Source organism: Haliaeetus leucocephalus, unplaced genomic scaffold (genome assembly GCF_000737465.1).
Source record: "Haliaeetus leucocephalus isolate CR32 unplaced genomic scaffold, Haliaeetus_leucocephalus-4.0 Scaffold473, whole genome shotgun sequence".
In the NCBI taxonomy this organism is placed as follows: domain Eukaryota; kingdom Metazoa; phylum Chordata; class Aves; order Accipitriformes; family Accipitridae; genus Haliaeetus; species Haliaeetus leucocephalus.
The window spans coordinates 1,799,834-1,813,832 of NW_010972909.1; the positions used below are offsets into that span (position 1 = coordinate 1,799,834).

The window sequence follows — 13,999 nt, forward strand, 5'->3', positions numbered from 1 at the left end:
ATATGTATACATTTTTCTTCCATGCACAATGTCAGAATATGATAATTCCAATATAAATCTTACGGAATAATGCTAGAATATCTATTAGAGATGGGGAGCCAGTTCATAGTCAATTGTGTCCCACAGTCTTAAACGACCTGTTGTTATGTCATGTCAAGCAAAATGTTGCCATGTCTCCAAATTTGCTAACCCTATGATTTTGTAGTATGAGACTAACCTTACATTGCATTATCGAAACATCACGGTAAGATCTGTTGAATTACAGGGTTTTCTGTAATGCTCATTTTTGTGCCCTTGGCTTTTTCTATACACTGTGCTGTGTTGTCATACCCCTCACATTTGCTGAAGAAAAGGTGTGTTAAATCTGTGTGGTTTTGTGACTTACACATATGAAAGATGAAGGTTATTTCTGACAGAGGACACTGAGAGAATGCGTACAAAAGCAATATGTGACTGTTTGGCTTAATCCTTAAGAGCAAATCTGCTCAGGTGCTCTGGGTGCTTGGTCCTCTCCCAAGAAAGAGGGGCTGAGAGCTACTCTCTTCTTTCATGTTTTCCATTCTATACATGCCTTCATACACACCACTTCACTGCATAGATTCTTACCTTTGGACAGGTTATACTTCACGTATTGTTTTGCTAGCGACATCAATAAACAATAAAAGAAAAAAATTTACCTGTATGATTGAAGTTTAGTAGTCAATATTCTTTAACATTACATATTGTTTTCTCAAACTTTTTATAGGGTTTTTTTAGAAGAACAATTCGGTTAAAACTCATCTATGATAAATGTGATCGCAACTGCAAAATTCAGAAAAAAAATCGTAATAAGTGCCAATACTGTCGTTTTCAAAAGTGCCTTTCAGTTGGAATGTCACATAATGGTAGGTAAGAGTGCCCTTAATAATATGTTTGTTCCTACCCAGAGCCTGCTTCTGGAAGCAGGCACTTGGATAGCATTTTTGCTTATACGTATGGGTTGAACCTCAGATTTTTACAGTATAGATTGTGGCAGGGGACACCAGTTTCCCTAATGAGTAGTTAATGTAGTTGATACACAGCTGCCAAATGTACTGTTATGAGCTCTACACAATTGTGCTGGATGTCTGTCCGTATGAATGTTCATTTAGTTGCTTTCTTCACCCAGAACTTGGCACCATTACTCCCATTGAAACAAGTTTCAGTACTGGATGAATTCTGACCAAGGGGATTGTAGAGGAGTAGGAGGAGAACAACTAGCTCATTGTGGAAGGGAATGATGTAGGACAGAAATTGGTAGGAAACCAGACTTCATTATTTTTCAGATTACAGTGCAACAGGTCTTGGGCAGATGGTTCAGGGAGTGTGGGGGGAGGGCAAAGATCCGTGCTGACTGTGGAAAAGGAATCTGGTAGGTTGCTCGTTAAATGGAGTGGTAAAAACTCAGAGCGTTTAGATATCCAGTTTAAAAATTATGTTATTATTTGTGTTAATGATTTAAGATAAGGCTGATAGGCCTGTGGCTTACAGGCCAATTTCAACTCACAAGGCAGTTTTATGCGCAGTATGTAGCTTGCTAAGCAACTTTGGTAAAGAGGGAGAGGCCAAGCCATGAGAAAGCACATTTTGGTTGGCCAGGTGACAGTAGTTTGCTTTCCCTATGTAGGTCTGATAGTGTCAAGGCTAAACTTGGGAGCAGGTGCAATTTGGGATTAGGTGAAAAGTAGGTGAAAATGCTGGGCTAGGTGAAAAGCAGTGGGTTAGGAGAACTTCCTAAGGAAACTATGCAGTCAAGATAGCTGGCTTGGGGACTTGGTTGGGGAAACTGCCTGTGACATTGTTGTCTAGAGTCCTAGCAAGAGACGATGGGAGAGTTGACTTTCTGATTCTGGGGAAGTCTGGCTCCCTTGTGGTGAACCTTGACTGAGGTTAAGGTCCATTGGGAGAAGGTTGATAGTCTCTGCAAGACTGGTGATAACCTTCCTGAAGCGGCAGACTTTGGAAGAGTGTGCCAGCCAACAAAGTAACTTCTCGGGGCAGGATGTTGAGCAGGGAGCTGTGCTGGTTGTCAGGAATTAACATTCACTTGAAGCTCTTTCATCCTACTAAAATGCTGTGGACACCTGTGCTCCAGCTGAAGGGAGTAGTAGCAGTTTTACTGCAGCAAACACTTGGAAGGCAGTGGGGGAAGGAGATGACTGCTAACTTGCAGGTGATACTTCTAATGAAAAGAGCTAGAACTAGATTTAGAGCCATGACCTTAAAACTGTAAGTTTCAGTTTAGAGCAGATATTCTTCCACTTTTCCAATAGACCCATGACCAGATTCCAAACAGGCCTTCCATGTTGGACTTCCATCGAAGTCCAAAACTGTATTTCAGATCAAACCTAGAGTCCCCTCCTTATGTCATGAGAGAATTCCTTGGGCATGTTGAAAGGCTAATTCTGCACATGCTCTGAATTGCTTAGTCTAAGCAGTGAGGTTCTGTCCTCTCACTGGTTAGATGCTGAAATGCAGTAAGAGTAACCAGCTGTATCAGCCATCTCAAAACCTTGCACACCATCAGAGGGTAAGGCTCTTTTTAAAATGGAGCTGGTTTAGTTTTAAACTGAAACTGGAGGAGGATGTGGACATGCCTGTTTTATTGCTAAATGGCAAGACCACTTGCCCAAGAACTGGGAGACCTCTATACCCAGTGGTGTTTTGAACTCACATCTCCTGCCTCTCAAAAGAATATCCTATGACTAGATTGGATACTCAAAATCTATTCTTAGCCTTTCCTGTCTTGAAGGGCTAATCTAATGAAAAAAGAAGCACAAAATGCTGGGCCTAGGAGGAGATTTTCTTGACTATAGCCTTTGAGCATAAATGTGGGTCTCTGGTCTGTTTTGTTCTCACTAGACAGTACAGATATGTTGAACCGAACATTCAGCACATAAACAAGTGAATGCCCCAGCAGGTTCAGATTCAGCAATGGGATTCAGGCGCAACTCCGTTGCAGTGTTCCCTGTAGAAGAACTCCCCAGGCAGGTCTCCAGCTGGTGCATGTGCTCTCTGCCAAGCTCCTGACATGAGTTTACTCAGTTTTTTAGAATTCCCAAGGTGGACTTTGAGTTTCACACTGGGAGTTGCAGAGCACAATGAGGAGAAAACAAAATACAACTACTTAGGTAATGTAGAAGGAAAAAGGCATGTGTTCTAGCTCATTGCAAATACCAGTTTGTGTTTTGAAACATCCAATTACCTTCAGTTTAGCATATTGTCTTGATAATTAGTCACTATGTTGGAAAGGATGAGACTTTTTCACTCATGCATTTATCATAATAAAGATACTACCTGTACCTCAATTCTTCTAGACAGGAAGTCTTACTGCCCTAATCAGCAATGGTAAAAGGCATAGGTTTTTGTATAACTTGTTTTTTGTTTTACAATTATGTCTTCCCATCAGCAATACGTTTTGGACGAATGCCAAGGTCTGAGAAGGCCAAGTTGAAAGCAGAAATTCTAACAGGTGAAAATTATGTAGAAGATTCAGAAATGGCAGATCTTAAATCACTTGCCAAAAGAATTCATGATGCTTACCTGAAAAACTTCAATATGAACAAGGTTAAAGCCAGAATCATCCTTGCAGGGAAAACTAATAACAACCCAGTAAGTACTTTTGCTGTAACTTTAAGGTAAAGCTGGCAAGTACATAAGGTGATTATAATAATTTGTTAAACTCTTAAGCAAATATTTTAGAAAATAAATATCATGCTAATACAGACATGAAATATGTAAGAAGAATACCTGTAGTAAATATGGTTGCTTTTAGCCACTATCAGAATAATAGGAAGCTTTAGGAAAAACAGGTGATTAACTTGTAAATGGTAGCTCATAACCTTAAATTATAGTAGACACACAAGGGAAGGAAAATTAGTTCTTAACAAAAAAAAAAAGTGACATCTGAATATGAATACCTCTTGGTGTGTGTGGGGGGAAATGGTTCACAATTAATTTCCTATTATGACGGTGAAAAAAAAAATTATAATGTTTTTCTGCCACAAATGCCAGGATAAATACTGTTGTCTTTTAGGGTATACAGGAGCTTTGTATGACTTTTGTTTTAGTCACAACAATATTAATGGCAGGAGGGGAAAGAAAACTTGAATTTGTAATTCTTTGTTTACAGTTCTGGCCATTTCCTCACCCAGCCTTCCTGGTCTTTACTGTATGGTTACTTTGAAAGGGAGAAGCAAGCAAGGTTGTGAAGACGCGTATGCTGTAGAGGCTATTTTTCTTTCAGGATAATTTAGCCAAGGTCTACCTAATGCTATCAACTGCTTTTTGTTTTGTAGCACATGAGATTGTATAACCATTGTAAGGACTGACTTGTTTCACTTTATGTACATTTTTTAAAATTCTGTTGTGATTTATGTTAATTATATGTAGAAGATAAGTATCTTACTTTACCAACAATTTTAATTTCAGTAAAAATTTGCAGGGAAGAGGTTTTACATATGCCATAATAAAAACCATGCGAGTGTGGGGATGAGTTTTATAAAAATTGTAAGCAAGCTGTCTTCTAAATTATGGAATTTGGCATATTATAGTCTAGTCTAGCCAAGCATGGAGACTTCTACATTAAAAGAGAGACATATGAATAATCCCAGTCTTTTTCACTGGATTAAAGAGATGTTTAAAATTAAGCACAGGCTTGAACTTTTTCTGGGGTCCAAGCTGACATAAGCCTACAGTAAATACCATGCTTTAACACCTCACCAAGTAGGTATCTGCATAACATCCTTTTCAAGCTTGTTACCACATGTCAGAATCATAAGTTACAATATGTACCATACATGCAGGGATTCTAGATCACTGCACCCTCATTTTTGTATTTGCCTCCATGAGATCAAAGCTCTCAGATTATAGTCATCCAATTGACTAGCTAAAAGCGGCTTGCACGTATCTTGGTGAATTTACAAGTAAAAATTAATGAGGAATCAGACCTAGTACATTATAAACAGGCTGCTTCCTCATTCTTCAATATGCAGGGGAGAGGATAAGTTTTTTAAGATATTTCATCATCTCTTGGGAAAACAAACATTTTAATTTTCTTTTGACTTTTTAACAGAAAAAAAAAAAGAGGGGTTTGTTGGTGGTAATTAGTAATCCATCTGTTTCTGAACACCATGTTAATAGCGGATTTCAGCGAATCCTAATTCTTGTCACGATTATAATTCACTTCAGAATGAACTAGCATTTTTCATGATGACAAGGTATCATTTTTAAATGTAGCTCCTGTGTCCTTGGCCATACCTATTTTCTGCATAGTGAAATGATGATAAATTCCAAAAAGTTTTACAAGATAGTCTACATCTTTTAAAGGGTTTAGAAATGTGGTGGGTTTATTGCTTTGCCACTGTCTGCCCATATCCATATGCACATAGAAAGTTCTGTTCTGTATAACTCTGAGTACTGAAGTGAGATGGAATATGTAGTTGCATAAGCATTTAAAAAGTGGACAACTGTGGGAAAACAGCATGTTTTCTATGTGAAATGCGTGAATTCTATGAGTTTCTAACAGAACACCAAGTGTTCCTCATGATATTTAATCTGAGATGAGCAAAGCAGCACAGGGACGGTGCTTTGCTTAGCATTTATGGAACTCGATTTATGTTCAAGGTCAATTGCCATGACTTTGGTAGGCTGGGAAACATTGGGTTTTGTTGTTTTTCTTTAGTGGATTGTCGTCTCTTTTGTTTACTGCTCTTCAGATATGTATCAAAATATTTTTGAGTTCTGATTGTTCTTAAGGAGGTCTGAATGCTTTTTTTTATATGATGTTTTAAGAGATCGACTCATCAGTTTGTGATGCACATACCTTTTTAAACTAAGGGGGTTATGGAAAAGACCATGATCAAGGCTGAAATTTTGTATTGTCTGACATTCTAGTGGGATTCTGGGTTTAGAGATGACTTAGAACTAACTGTAGCTAGAAAGAAGAGCTGAATTTCTGCGGTAGATCAGCTGGGACATAGTCTATGAATAACATTATAATAAAACACAAGAGTAGTACAGGGTTCACATTCTTGTGCAAATATGCTGTCCTATAATTAAATGACTGTCTGTATTCCCCCTAGGATACTTCAGGAAAGCATCATGATGTGCATCAAGTGTAGTTAGTTTAGGAATCGATAGGAGTGTAGGCAGAATAACCTGGACTTCTGGAGAAGGTAATACAAGTCTTTTGTGAACCTTCTGAGACTTGCTCTGAGATGGATATATGCATACTAAGCACAGTACTTCTGGATCTTCACTATAACTACTACATAAAACTAGATTAACGATAATGTCATACATATTTACATTTTAATATTTGCATTGTTGTTTGCAGAGCAGACTTTTTCTTAGATATTGCAGTTTGTAGTTCTGTAATACATGGCTTCTCTTTATGCAGAAATGTGAAAGAACTCAAGGTTTATTGATAGTTGAAGACTGATTAGTGTCAAAGTTAAAGTTTATCAAAATTCCTATTCTTTAGGAAACCAATGATTAATAACCATTATTTTGTAACTGAATTAGTATTTTTTTTCTCTGTAGCCATTTGTTATACATGATATGGATACCTTGTGTATGGCAGAGAAGACCCTGGTGGCAAAATTAGTAGCCAATGGAATTCAGAACAAGGAAGCAGAAGTTCGAATCTTCCACTGCTGCCAGTGTACATCTGTAGAGACCGTCACAGAACTTACCGAATTTGCCAAATCTATTCCTGGCTTCTCCAATCTTGACTTGAATGATCAAGTGACACTTTTAAAATACGGAGTTTATGAAGCCATATTTGCCATGTTAGCATCTGTGATGAACAAGGACGGGATGCTGGTAGCCTATGGAAACGGTTTTATAACCCGGGAGTTCCTAAAAAGCCTGAGAAAGCCATTCTGTGATATAATGGAGCCGAAATTTGATTTTGCAATGAAATTCAATGCACTAGAATTGGATGATAGCGATATATCCCTTTTCGTTGCTGCCATCATTTGCTGTGGAGGTAAGCATTACATATTTGTTCTTTAAGGTAGTAAATTTTAAAATTTTCTTCATGTGAATTAATAATTTTAATCGAGAAGCTTATATATTTCTTGAAGATTCAGTTCTACCACTAACAATATCATTTGCCCTTTTAGCATGTTTCATGGAAGATACTGTGTAACTGTTAACAGTCTTGATCCTGTATTTTGCTTTGCAGAATTGTAGACTTACTTGGAATCACTGTTTAGCCTCCCTTAGAGAGAGGGCGAGTTACTCTGTTTTTAAAAGTGGGATGTGAAGAGTGTTGGTGGGTTTTTTGTTTGGGGTTTAGTGGATTTTTATTTTTTTTTATGTTTAAGGCTGGCTTGGAAACAGTACTTGTATCTGCCAAATGGGCAGAAAAATAGTATGCAATGAGACTGGAGGCAGGTGCAGATTATAGCTTTGCTTATCTTTGACACTTGCTGATTGCATCATGTAATGAGTTCTGCACAAATGCACAGCTCTGTTGATGTGTTCCGATTTTAATGTCACAGGGTGTTTTAAAAAAACAGCTTACTTAGCTAATTAAAAAAATATCAGCTGATGGTATTTTTAAAAAATATTTCATAGTACCTAAGGATATGGGGATTTTTGTTTGTTTTTTTTAAATGCCCATTGTTTGAACTCTTTGAGTAAAGGAATACAAATATAATAAAAATTTATAATCCTTTCTTTCACCCAGAAAGTAAGGACATTCATATTTAAGGTTAAATTCAAAACTATCCATAAGCATTTTGAGAACGGGAAATAAAAGATCAAGAAAGTTCCAACAACTGCTCCCGCTTGCCTTTTTGCATTCTGCCAAACTCATAGGATGTTTCACTGCTCTGTATCTTTCTTCCGGTAATTGCTGAGGATGCAGCCAATCTGTAGACTGTCAAAAGCTTCATTTTTAGTTTAGACAGTAAGTTCCCATCAAATCTTGAATTACTTTTGCACAATAAGTTGGTATTTTGATGTTTCCAAAAGTCAAGAGAGTTCTTTGCAGGCAAAATGTTTTGGGGTTTGGTCCCATCCCCACCCCCGATCCTCTTCCATGGAACTAGCTTAAGTTTTCAAGAAACATTTTTAGTCTGTTGTCCCAGACTTCTTACAGAGAAGTTTGGTCTGGAGAGTCTTTGAAGGTATTACATGAAAATGAAATCATATACTAGAAAGAGTGAAACATCCTTAATAGATGCTTCTCTATGTCCTGTCAAGAACTTGTGCTATGGAAATATACATACAGGAGCCAAGAGTGAAAGCCTGTTATTTATGTCTTGCTGTATTGCTACCAAACTTCAAGAACTCTAGAAGTAGCCACAGGCTTTTTCTTCTGTCCTTACTGTTTGGATTCTATTATCAGGACATACAGAATATAGAACTGGATTCCTAGGCTGGTTACTTCTGCTGGTTTTTGGGGTGAGAGGGTGGTGTGGGTTTTTCTTCTTTTGTAGCATGGGTTGTATTTAGTAGTATGAAATCTCTCCTCAAATAACTGTGGGCATTGACAAAACTTTGGCCAAGGGATATGGAAGACTACTTTTTTTTTTCTTTTCTCTTTTTAAGATTCATTTTGAGCCTCATTTCCCTCAGTGTATAATGTAAATATACACTGTAGCCTACAATATAGAATCTATAAAGTAGCCTACTGTAAAGAATAATTATAAAATTATGACATGTATTCTTTTGTTTGTTTTGAGAACAGATCGTCCTGGTCTTGTAAATGTAGGACACATTGAAAAAATGCAGGAGAGCATTGTGCATGTACTGAAACTTCACTTGCAAACCAACCATCCTGATGACATCTTCCTCTTCCCTAAACTTCTCCAAAAAATGGCTGACCTCCGACAACTTGTCACAGAGCATGCTCAGCTTGTTCAGATAATTAAGAAGACTGAATCTGATGCACATTTACACCCTTTACTACAGGAAATCTACAGGGATATGTATTAAGGACTGTTAGTATTTTTTTCCACAATATTTAAAGACAAGAGCAATACTAATAACAGATGGGAGCAAAACTACTTGCACAGTTATCTGCTGTTCACTCAGCCCAGAGCATGAAAAATCTAAAAGCTGGGTAACTGGAGTGTTACACTTCTTTTGGTTTGGGATCTTTTGTCTTCTTTTGAAAGAGTTCTACAGAAAAATACTGATCATAGTGCTCATGAAGTGTCTTATAATGGTTCTTTTATTTGGAAATTTGAAGATTGGTAAGGAATACATATTTGTATAATAAATCAGAATGCTAAGTAACAGAAATGAACAAAATTGTATTTCCTCTTGGCTTAGTCATTATAGAATTAATATAACAAATTCAGTAAATTCTTTCCAGGTCTATGCACAATCATAAAGATTATGCACTTTTGGCTAATGGTAGTTGCTGAGAACCAGCTAACACTTCTTTCAGTCTAGGTGTATCAAATGGTTGGATATTACTGTACATACACTTCTAAAAAGTTTGAAAGACCTCTGATCCGCTGCTGCTTTAATTCCATGAAATGCAGTACAGCTTCATACAGTATTACATTGGTATACCTTGGGATTAGCACGTTTAAAAGATGGTTCTTTTATGAAACGAAGTAAAATCCGAAGAGTTATCTAAAATACAGCAGAGATGCTCTATTCAGGTGTTTGTTGAAGAGTAAATTTGATAAAGCAATGGATCCCTTTTTTCAAAAGTGTTTTAAGGAAATACAAAAATGTCCCTGGGGAAAAATATATCATACCATGTGTATTTTGGAGAACTTCTAATAGCTCAAGATGCAGCTTAGGCTTAAAAATACTGTTTTGAATTAGCGAGAGTTTTGGAGAGACTGAAAAATCTGACACTAGCCCAGAAAAAAGAATTTCAAGTGCACAGCATTCTAGTGCAGTGATAGCTTACTCTGAAGAAATGATTGTATAGGAAAGGCACCTTCCTTCTTGACAAGTATCTTGGTGGTATGGAGTTGTTTGGACCTGTTACTTTTCTGATTAATACACTTTCATTTTTTCCAATTATCCACTTGGATATATTTATTTCTATTCCTTCTTCAGCCTTGTCAATAGAAGTATTAGCTAGATTATTTCACCAAATTTTGTTCTTGTCCATACAGCCATAGTGGATAAGGTGACAGATACCAAGAACAGGGTTTGTAGATGTCAATTGTGTAATACTATGAAAGAGAGCACAGTTGAGAGTAAGTTTATCAATCACGTTCCTGAGAGCAAACTCTGATTTTACAACAGTACTTATTCCTGATGCAAAATAAGCCATAAGGAAACTGCTTGACTTTGCCATTTTACAGGATCTTTTATCAGAGAGTACTACACAAAAGTGTCAGTTGCATGCAAGACACTGTGCTATTTTGTGTTCTTTTCATTTTTATAATATGGTAACTTCACATTATTATTTCTTTATTTCACTATTTGTTTCATAACACAAAGATCTCAGGAGCCAGTCTTAGCATTTTCACAATAGTTAAGCTTTCAGTGGCACAGAAGGACACTTTGTACTTGTTTTATTGTAGCATGTTTGAAGACCTCAGAATCTTAAACCTTCACTGCAAGAATTAAGTAAGACTGATAAAGTGAGAGCATCGCACTATGATTCTTACTTTAGTCACAACGCTTGTTTCTTTACAGGCCTGCTGGCATGGCTAGATACTGGATAAATTACAGGTTTAAAAGCAATTCGGTATTTATCCAGGCAATGGTCATTAGCAGAGGTTTTAGTGTCAGATATATTTAGTGTAAACTATTGAAGCGTGGGCCTCAAATTTGGTGACCAGCTGGGGCAGGATAGAAACAATGCATGTGCACAAAACTCTCCCCATCCCTGTCGCCAGTCGGCAACAGGAAGAATAAGCCTTACGCTACAGCTACTTCTAACACTTCGTTAAGAGAAGATCGTTGGTCTTACCAGAAAACAGAAGTGATGAGGTTGTCTTTTGTGGCTTACAGCAGTACGTAGTATGCCCTCAGAAATAACAAGAGGATTTTAGCAATGATGCTGCTTTATTCTTGAGGTCAGCCATGTCTCACTAAGGAACTGTGGGGTTTAGGCATAAGACATAGAGCGTTGAAATAATTGATACGCAATATACTGCTTACTCAAAAAAATTGTCAGAGTATCAGCCATTCTGTGATGGCATACTGAAACTCTAATAGCCAACTGTTTTAAGTTTATCTTCTAAAGAAAGTATAAGCTGAAATTTTTTCCCCCAAAGCTCAGATTTATGCAAAGGGCAAATTTAAGGTTGTCTTCCATAGTTTGGGTGTACTGAAGTTTCTCAGGAAAATCATACAGTTGGTGTGGACAAGAACTATTTTTCCTGGTCTTGTTCTCAAAAGTGGCTAAAAGACTTTACTGAAACTTTTAAAAAACATGGAAAATTTAATAATAAATACTTAAATTCTCAGCAAAACTATAAAGAATTGAAACCAGCATTATTCAGTGGAAGGCATAATGTTTAGCTATATTAACAGCTGCTTGTAACAGGTTCCTATTATCGGCATTAGGAAAGTACATAATTTGCATTTTTCCTGTTCCAGATCCATTTTGTTTTGTTATTTGAAAACCAGCAAGCATGTTTTTACTAGCTCCTTGGACACTGAAGTTTGATTTCTGTTTTAAATTAAATTGCAGACCTTTAATGAAAAAAAAAAAAAGGAAAGAATGCATCTCTGAATTACAGAAATATGAACAAGATGTTAACATAGCCTAAAATTCTGGATAGATTCCACTGCCCACACTGCTGCACTGTGCACATACGCACAGTCTCTTCAAAGAACGACACAGGGCAGACAATTCACTTCCCGAGTGTTAATGGGGAAAAGAAGTTCTTAATTTCTACATCACACTTTTAATGAAGTATATTCGCTACTTCAGTAGGTGAGTGCAGCAGGCTTTTGCCAATTAAGATTTCAAAATGACTCAATTTGTGTTCATTTTTTTAGAAGTTTGGAATCTGAACTAGTTTGAGATCTATTACTGAGGAGCCTTCAGCATCTCCACCTTGTACAGATCACCTAATATTTTAAAATACCCATTCTATGGAGGGAAATAAAGTGATCAGATTTTAGGTTTAAAAATTTATTAAAGATTTACTGGCTTGTTAGGTATAATTTTGATCTGATTCTATCAACATAAGTTATTTTATTGTCATAGCACTGAACAACTCTGGTTAGCCACCAGGTACCCACAAACAGCTTAAGACAAGAGACAACAGATGGATAGAGAAGAATCCTAGGAAACAATGGTATGACTTAAGTTTTCAACAAACCTACAGCTTACTCTTTTTTTTTTTGAGGGTTGTTTGGGGTTTTTTATTTATTTATTGGGATGCCCGAGGTACTTCGACAAAGGGGAAGAAAAAAAAAAAGGAACGTTTTGTGCCAAGTGGTAGGGAAATCTGTTCATTTTAATGTCCTTCTTAAATATTTTCTTTAAAGAAAATGTCTTCAGTGTAACAGCACAGAACTGCCATTTAAAAAAAAAATCAGATACTTTGTACCTTTTTAAATTTCAGAATGCCACTTTTAAAAACAAATTGACAGACAATAGATAGGAATATTTCCACTTACAGAAATTGAATCTTTCTCCACATTTAAAGAAATCTTCTTTTTTATTTAATTGCCATTTCCACGTGCCTTTGTGCTTTGCTTCTAGCCAGCTGCTAGAAAGCTGAAGTGTTGCCAAAGAGCATATTTTTTGCATTATTTCTGGCCCGCACAGATTTAGGAAATACCAGCAGTTGCACTAAGTCCGTTCTCATGAGAGAGCTAGCACAAGTTTGCAAATCAAAGAGCTTATAATAAGCATCTAAACATTTGTTTGTTTATTCAAACTGCTAAAACTTGGGGAGATTTATTCATCACGAGAGCTGGGTCACATACTATTAAATTTGAATTTCCTCCTTATTTCTGATGGAAAGCTGGGACAACACGCACTATCTCAGACAAAGCAGTTGGAGAAGATTACACCGTAGCTGCCCATACTGTGAAGAGGAACAATTTCAGCTCTGTCTCTCCTTAAAAGCATCCCTGTTATTTAGTTGAAAATCTGCAACTACATTTAACAAATGCATTTGCAGCTGTTGTGATATTGCTTCAGCATAAGGTCTTACAAGTAATGGTCCTTCCCTGAAAACCCCAATCCTTTAGTAAGTGTTGAAATGTAAGGGGTAATGTGGTATCTGCTGCTTGCTTATATCTCAAGTGCTTTCTTGATAATCAGTTGCATATAATTATTTTTTTTATCTAGGCTTAATCAGCTTTGTTATCCTTCTTCTACTAGAGATTTAAATTATATGTGGGTTTGATCTAAGATTATTGATGTTGTAATGTATTGTGGGATTTTTTTAACTTAATGTAATACCATTTCTTCATGTTTCAATTTGTAAAATACAAGACTATGATTGCAAGGTATAAACTTTCACTAAATTATATTACAGAGGTGCTTTACGAAAAATATGTAAATTATTTAATTTAATTATTTGTTTCATGCTTTATCTTGTGAACCCTTTTGTACAGTGAGGAAAGATTTACTTTTATGGGGTAAGGATGATGGGCCTGAAGTCAAAGATAAACTACTATTTATTCCAGTCTGGTCTTTATTACTGTATCATTTGTGAAGAAGTATCACAAATTCTGCAACTTCTCACTGTTTTGTATTGACAACTGTAACAAAATTTTAAAATATATTTTCACACAGAACATAGACTTCCTTTTATTTAATTTTAATAAAAGTAAGTCTAGGTGAGGAAGAGCTGTAATCCCAAAATTGAGTTAGTATTTGTAACGTTTTAACTCAAGTTCATCAATATGAAAGATAGTTTATAGAACTTCCATGCTTTACAGCACGGTAGTTCATTTTCCTTAAAAGTCTGAAAAGAGAGCTAAAAACAGCTACATTCTCTTAGTACTCCATTACTCATATTTGCTGAGGAACAGACTTGTGGTTTACTAGAAATAACAATGTGTATTCCCTGGATTATTCCCT

At 36.5% G+C, this 13,999-nt stretch overlaps 1 protein-coding gene across 3 annotated transcripts in view; it reads left to right on the top strand.

Annotated features, from left to right (window-relative positions):
* The window catches only part of PPARA (peroxisome proliferator-activated receptor alpha), a 36,545-nt gene extending 24,185 nt beyond the window's left edge, over positions 1–12,360 (top strand). The window contains exons 4-7 of one of the 3 annotated variants that reach the window (XM_010575291.1): positions 746–884; positions 3,428–3,630; positions 6,562–7,009; positions 8,715–8,838. In XM_010575291.1, coding sequence (XP_010573593.1) covers positions 746–884; positions 3,428–3,630; positions 6,562–7,009; positions 8,715–8,737 — 813 coding nt within the window. In that variant the 3' untranslated portion in view covers positions 8,738–8,838. Of the gene's footprint in view, positions 1–745; positions 885–3,427; positions 3,631–6,561; positions 7,010–8,714 lie in introns of all 3 variants that reach the window. The other 2 variants (XM_010575290.1, XM_010575289.1) reach the window with 2 other exon arrangements.
* The last annotated feature ends 1,639 nt before the right edge of the window (positions 12,361–13,999 follow it).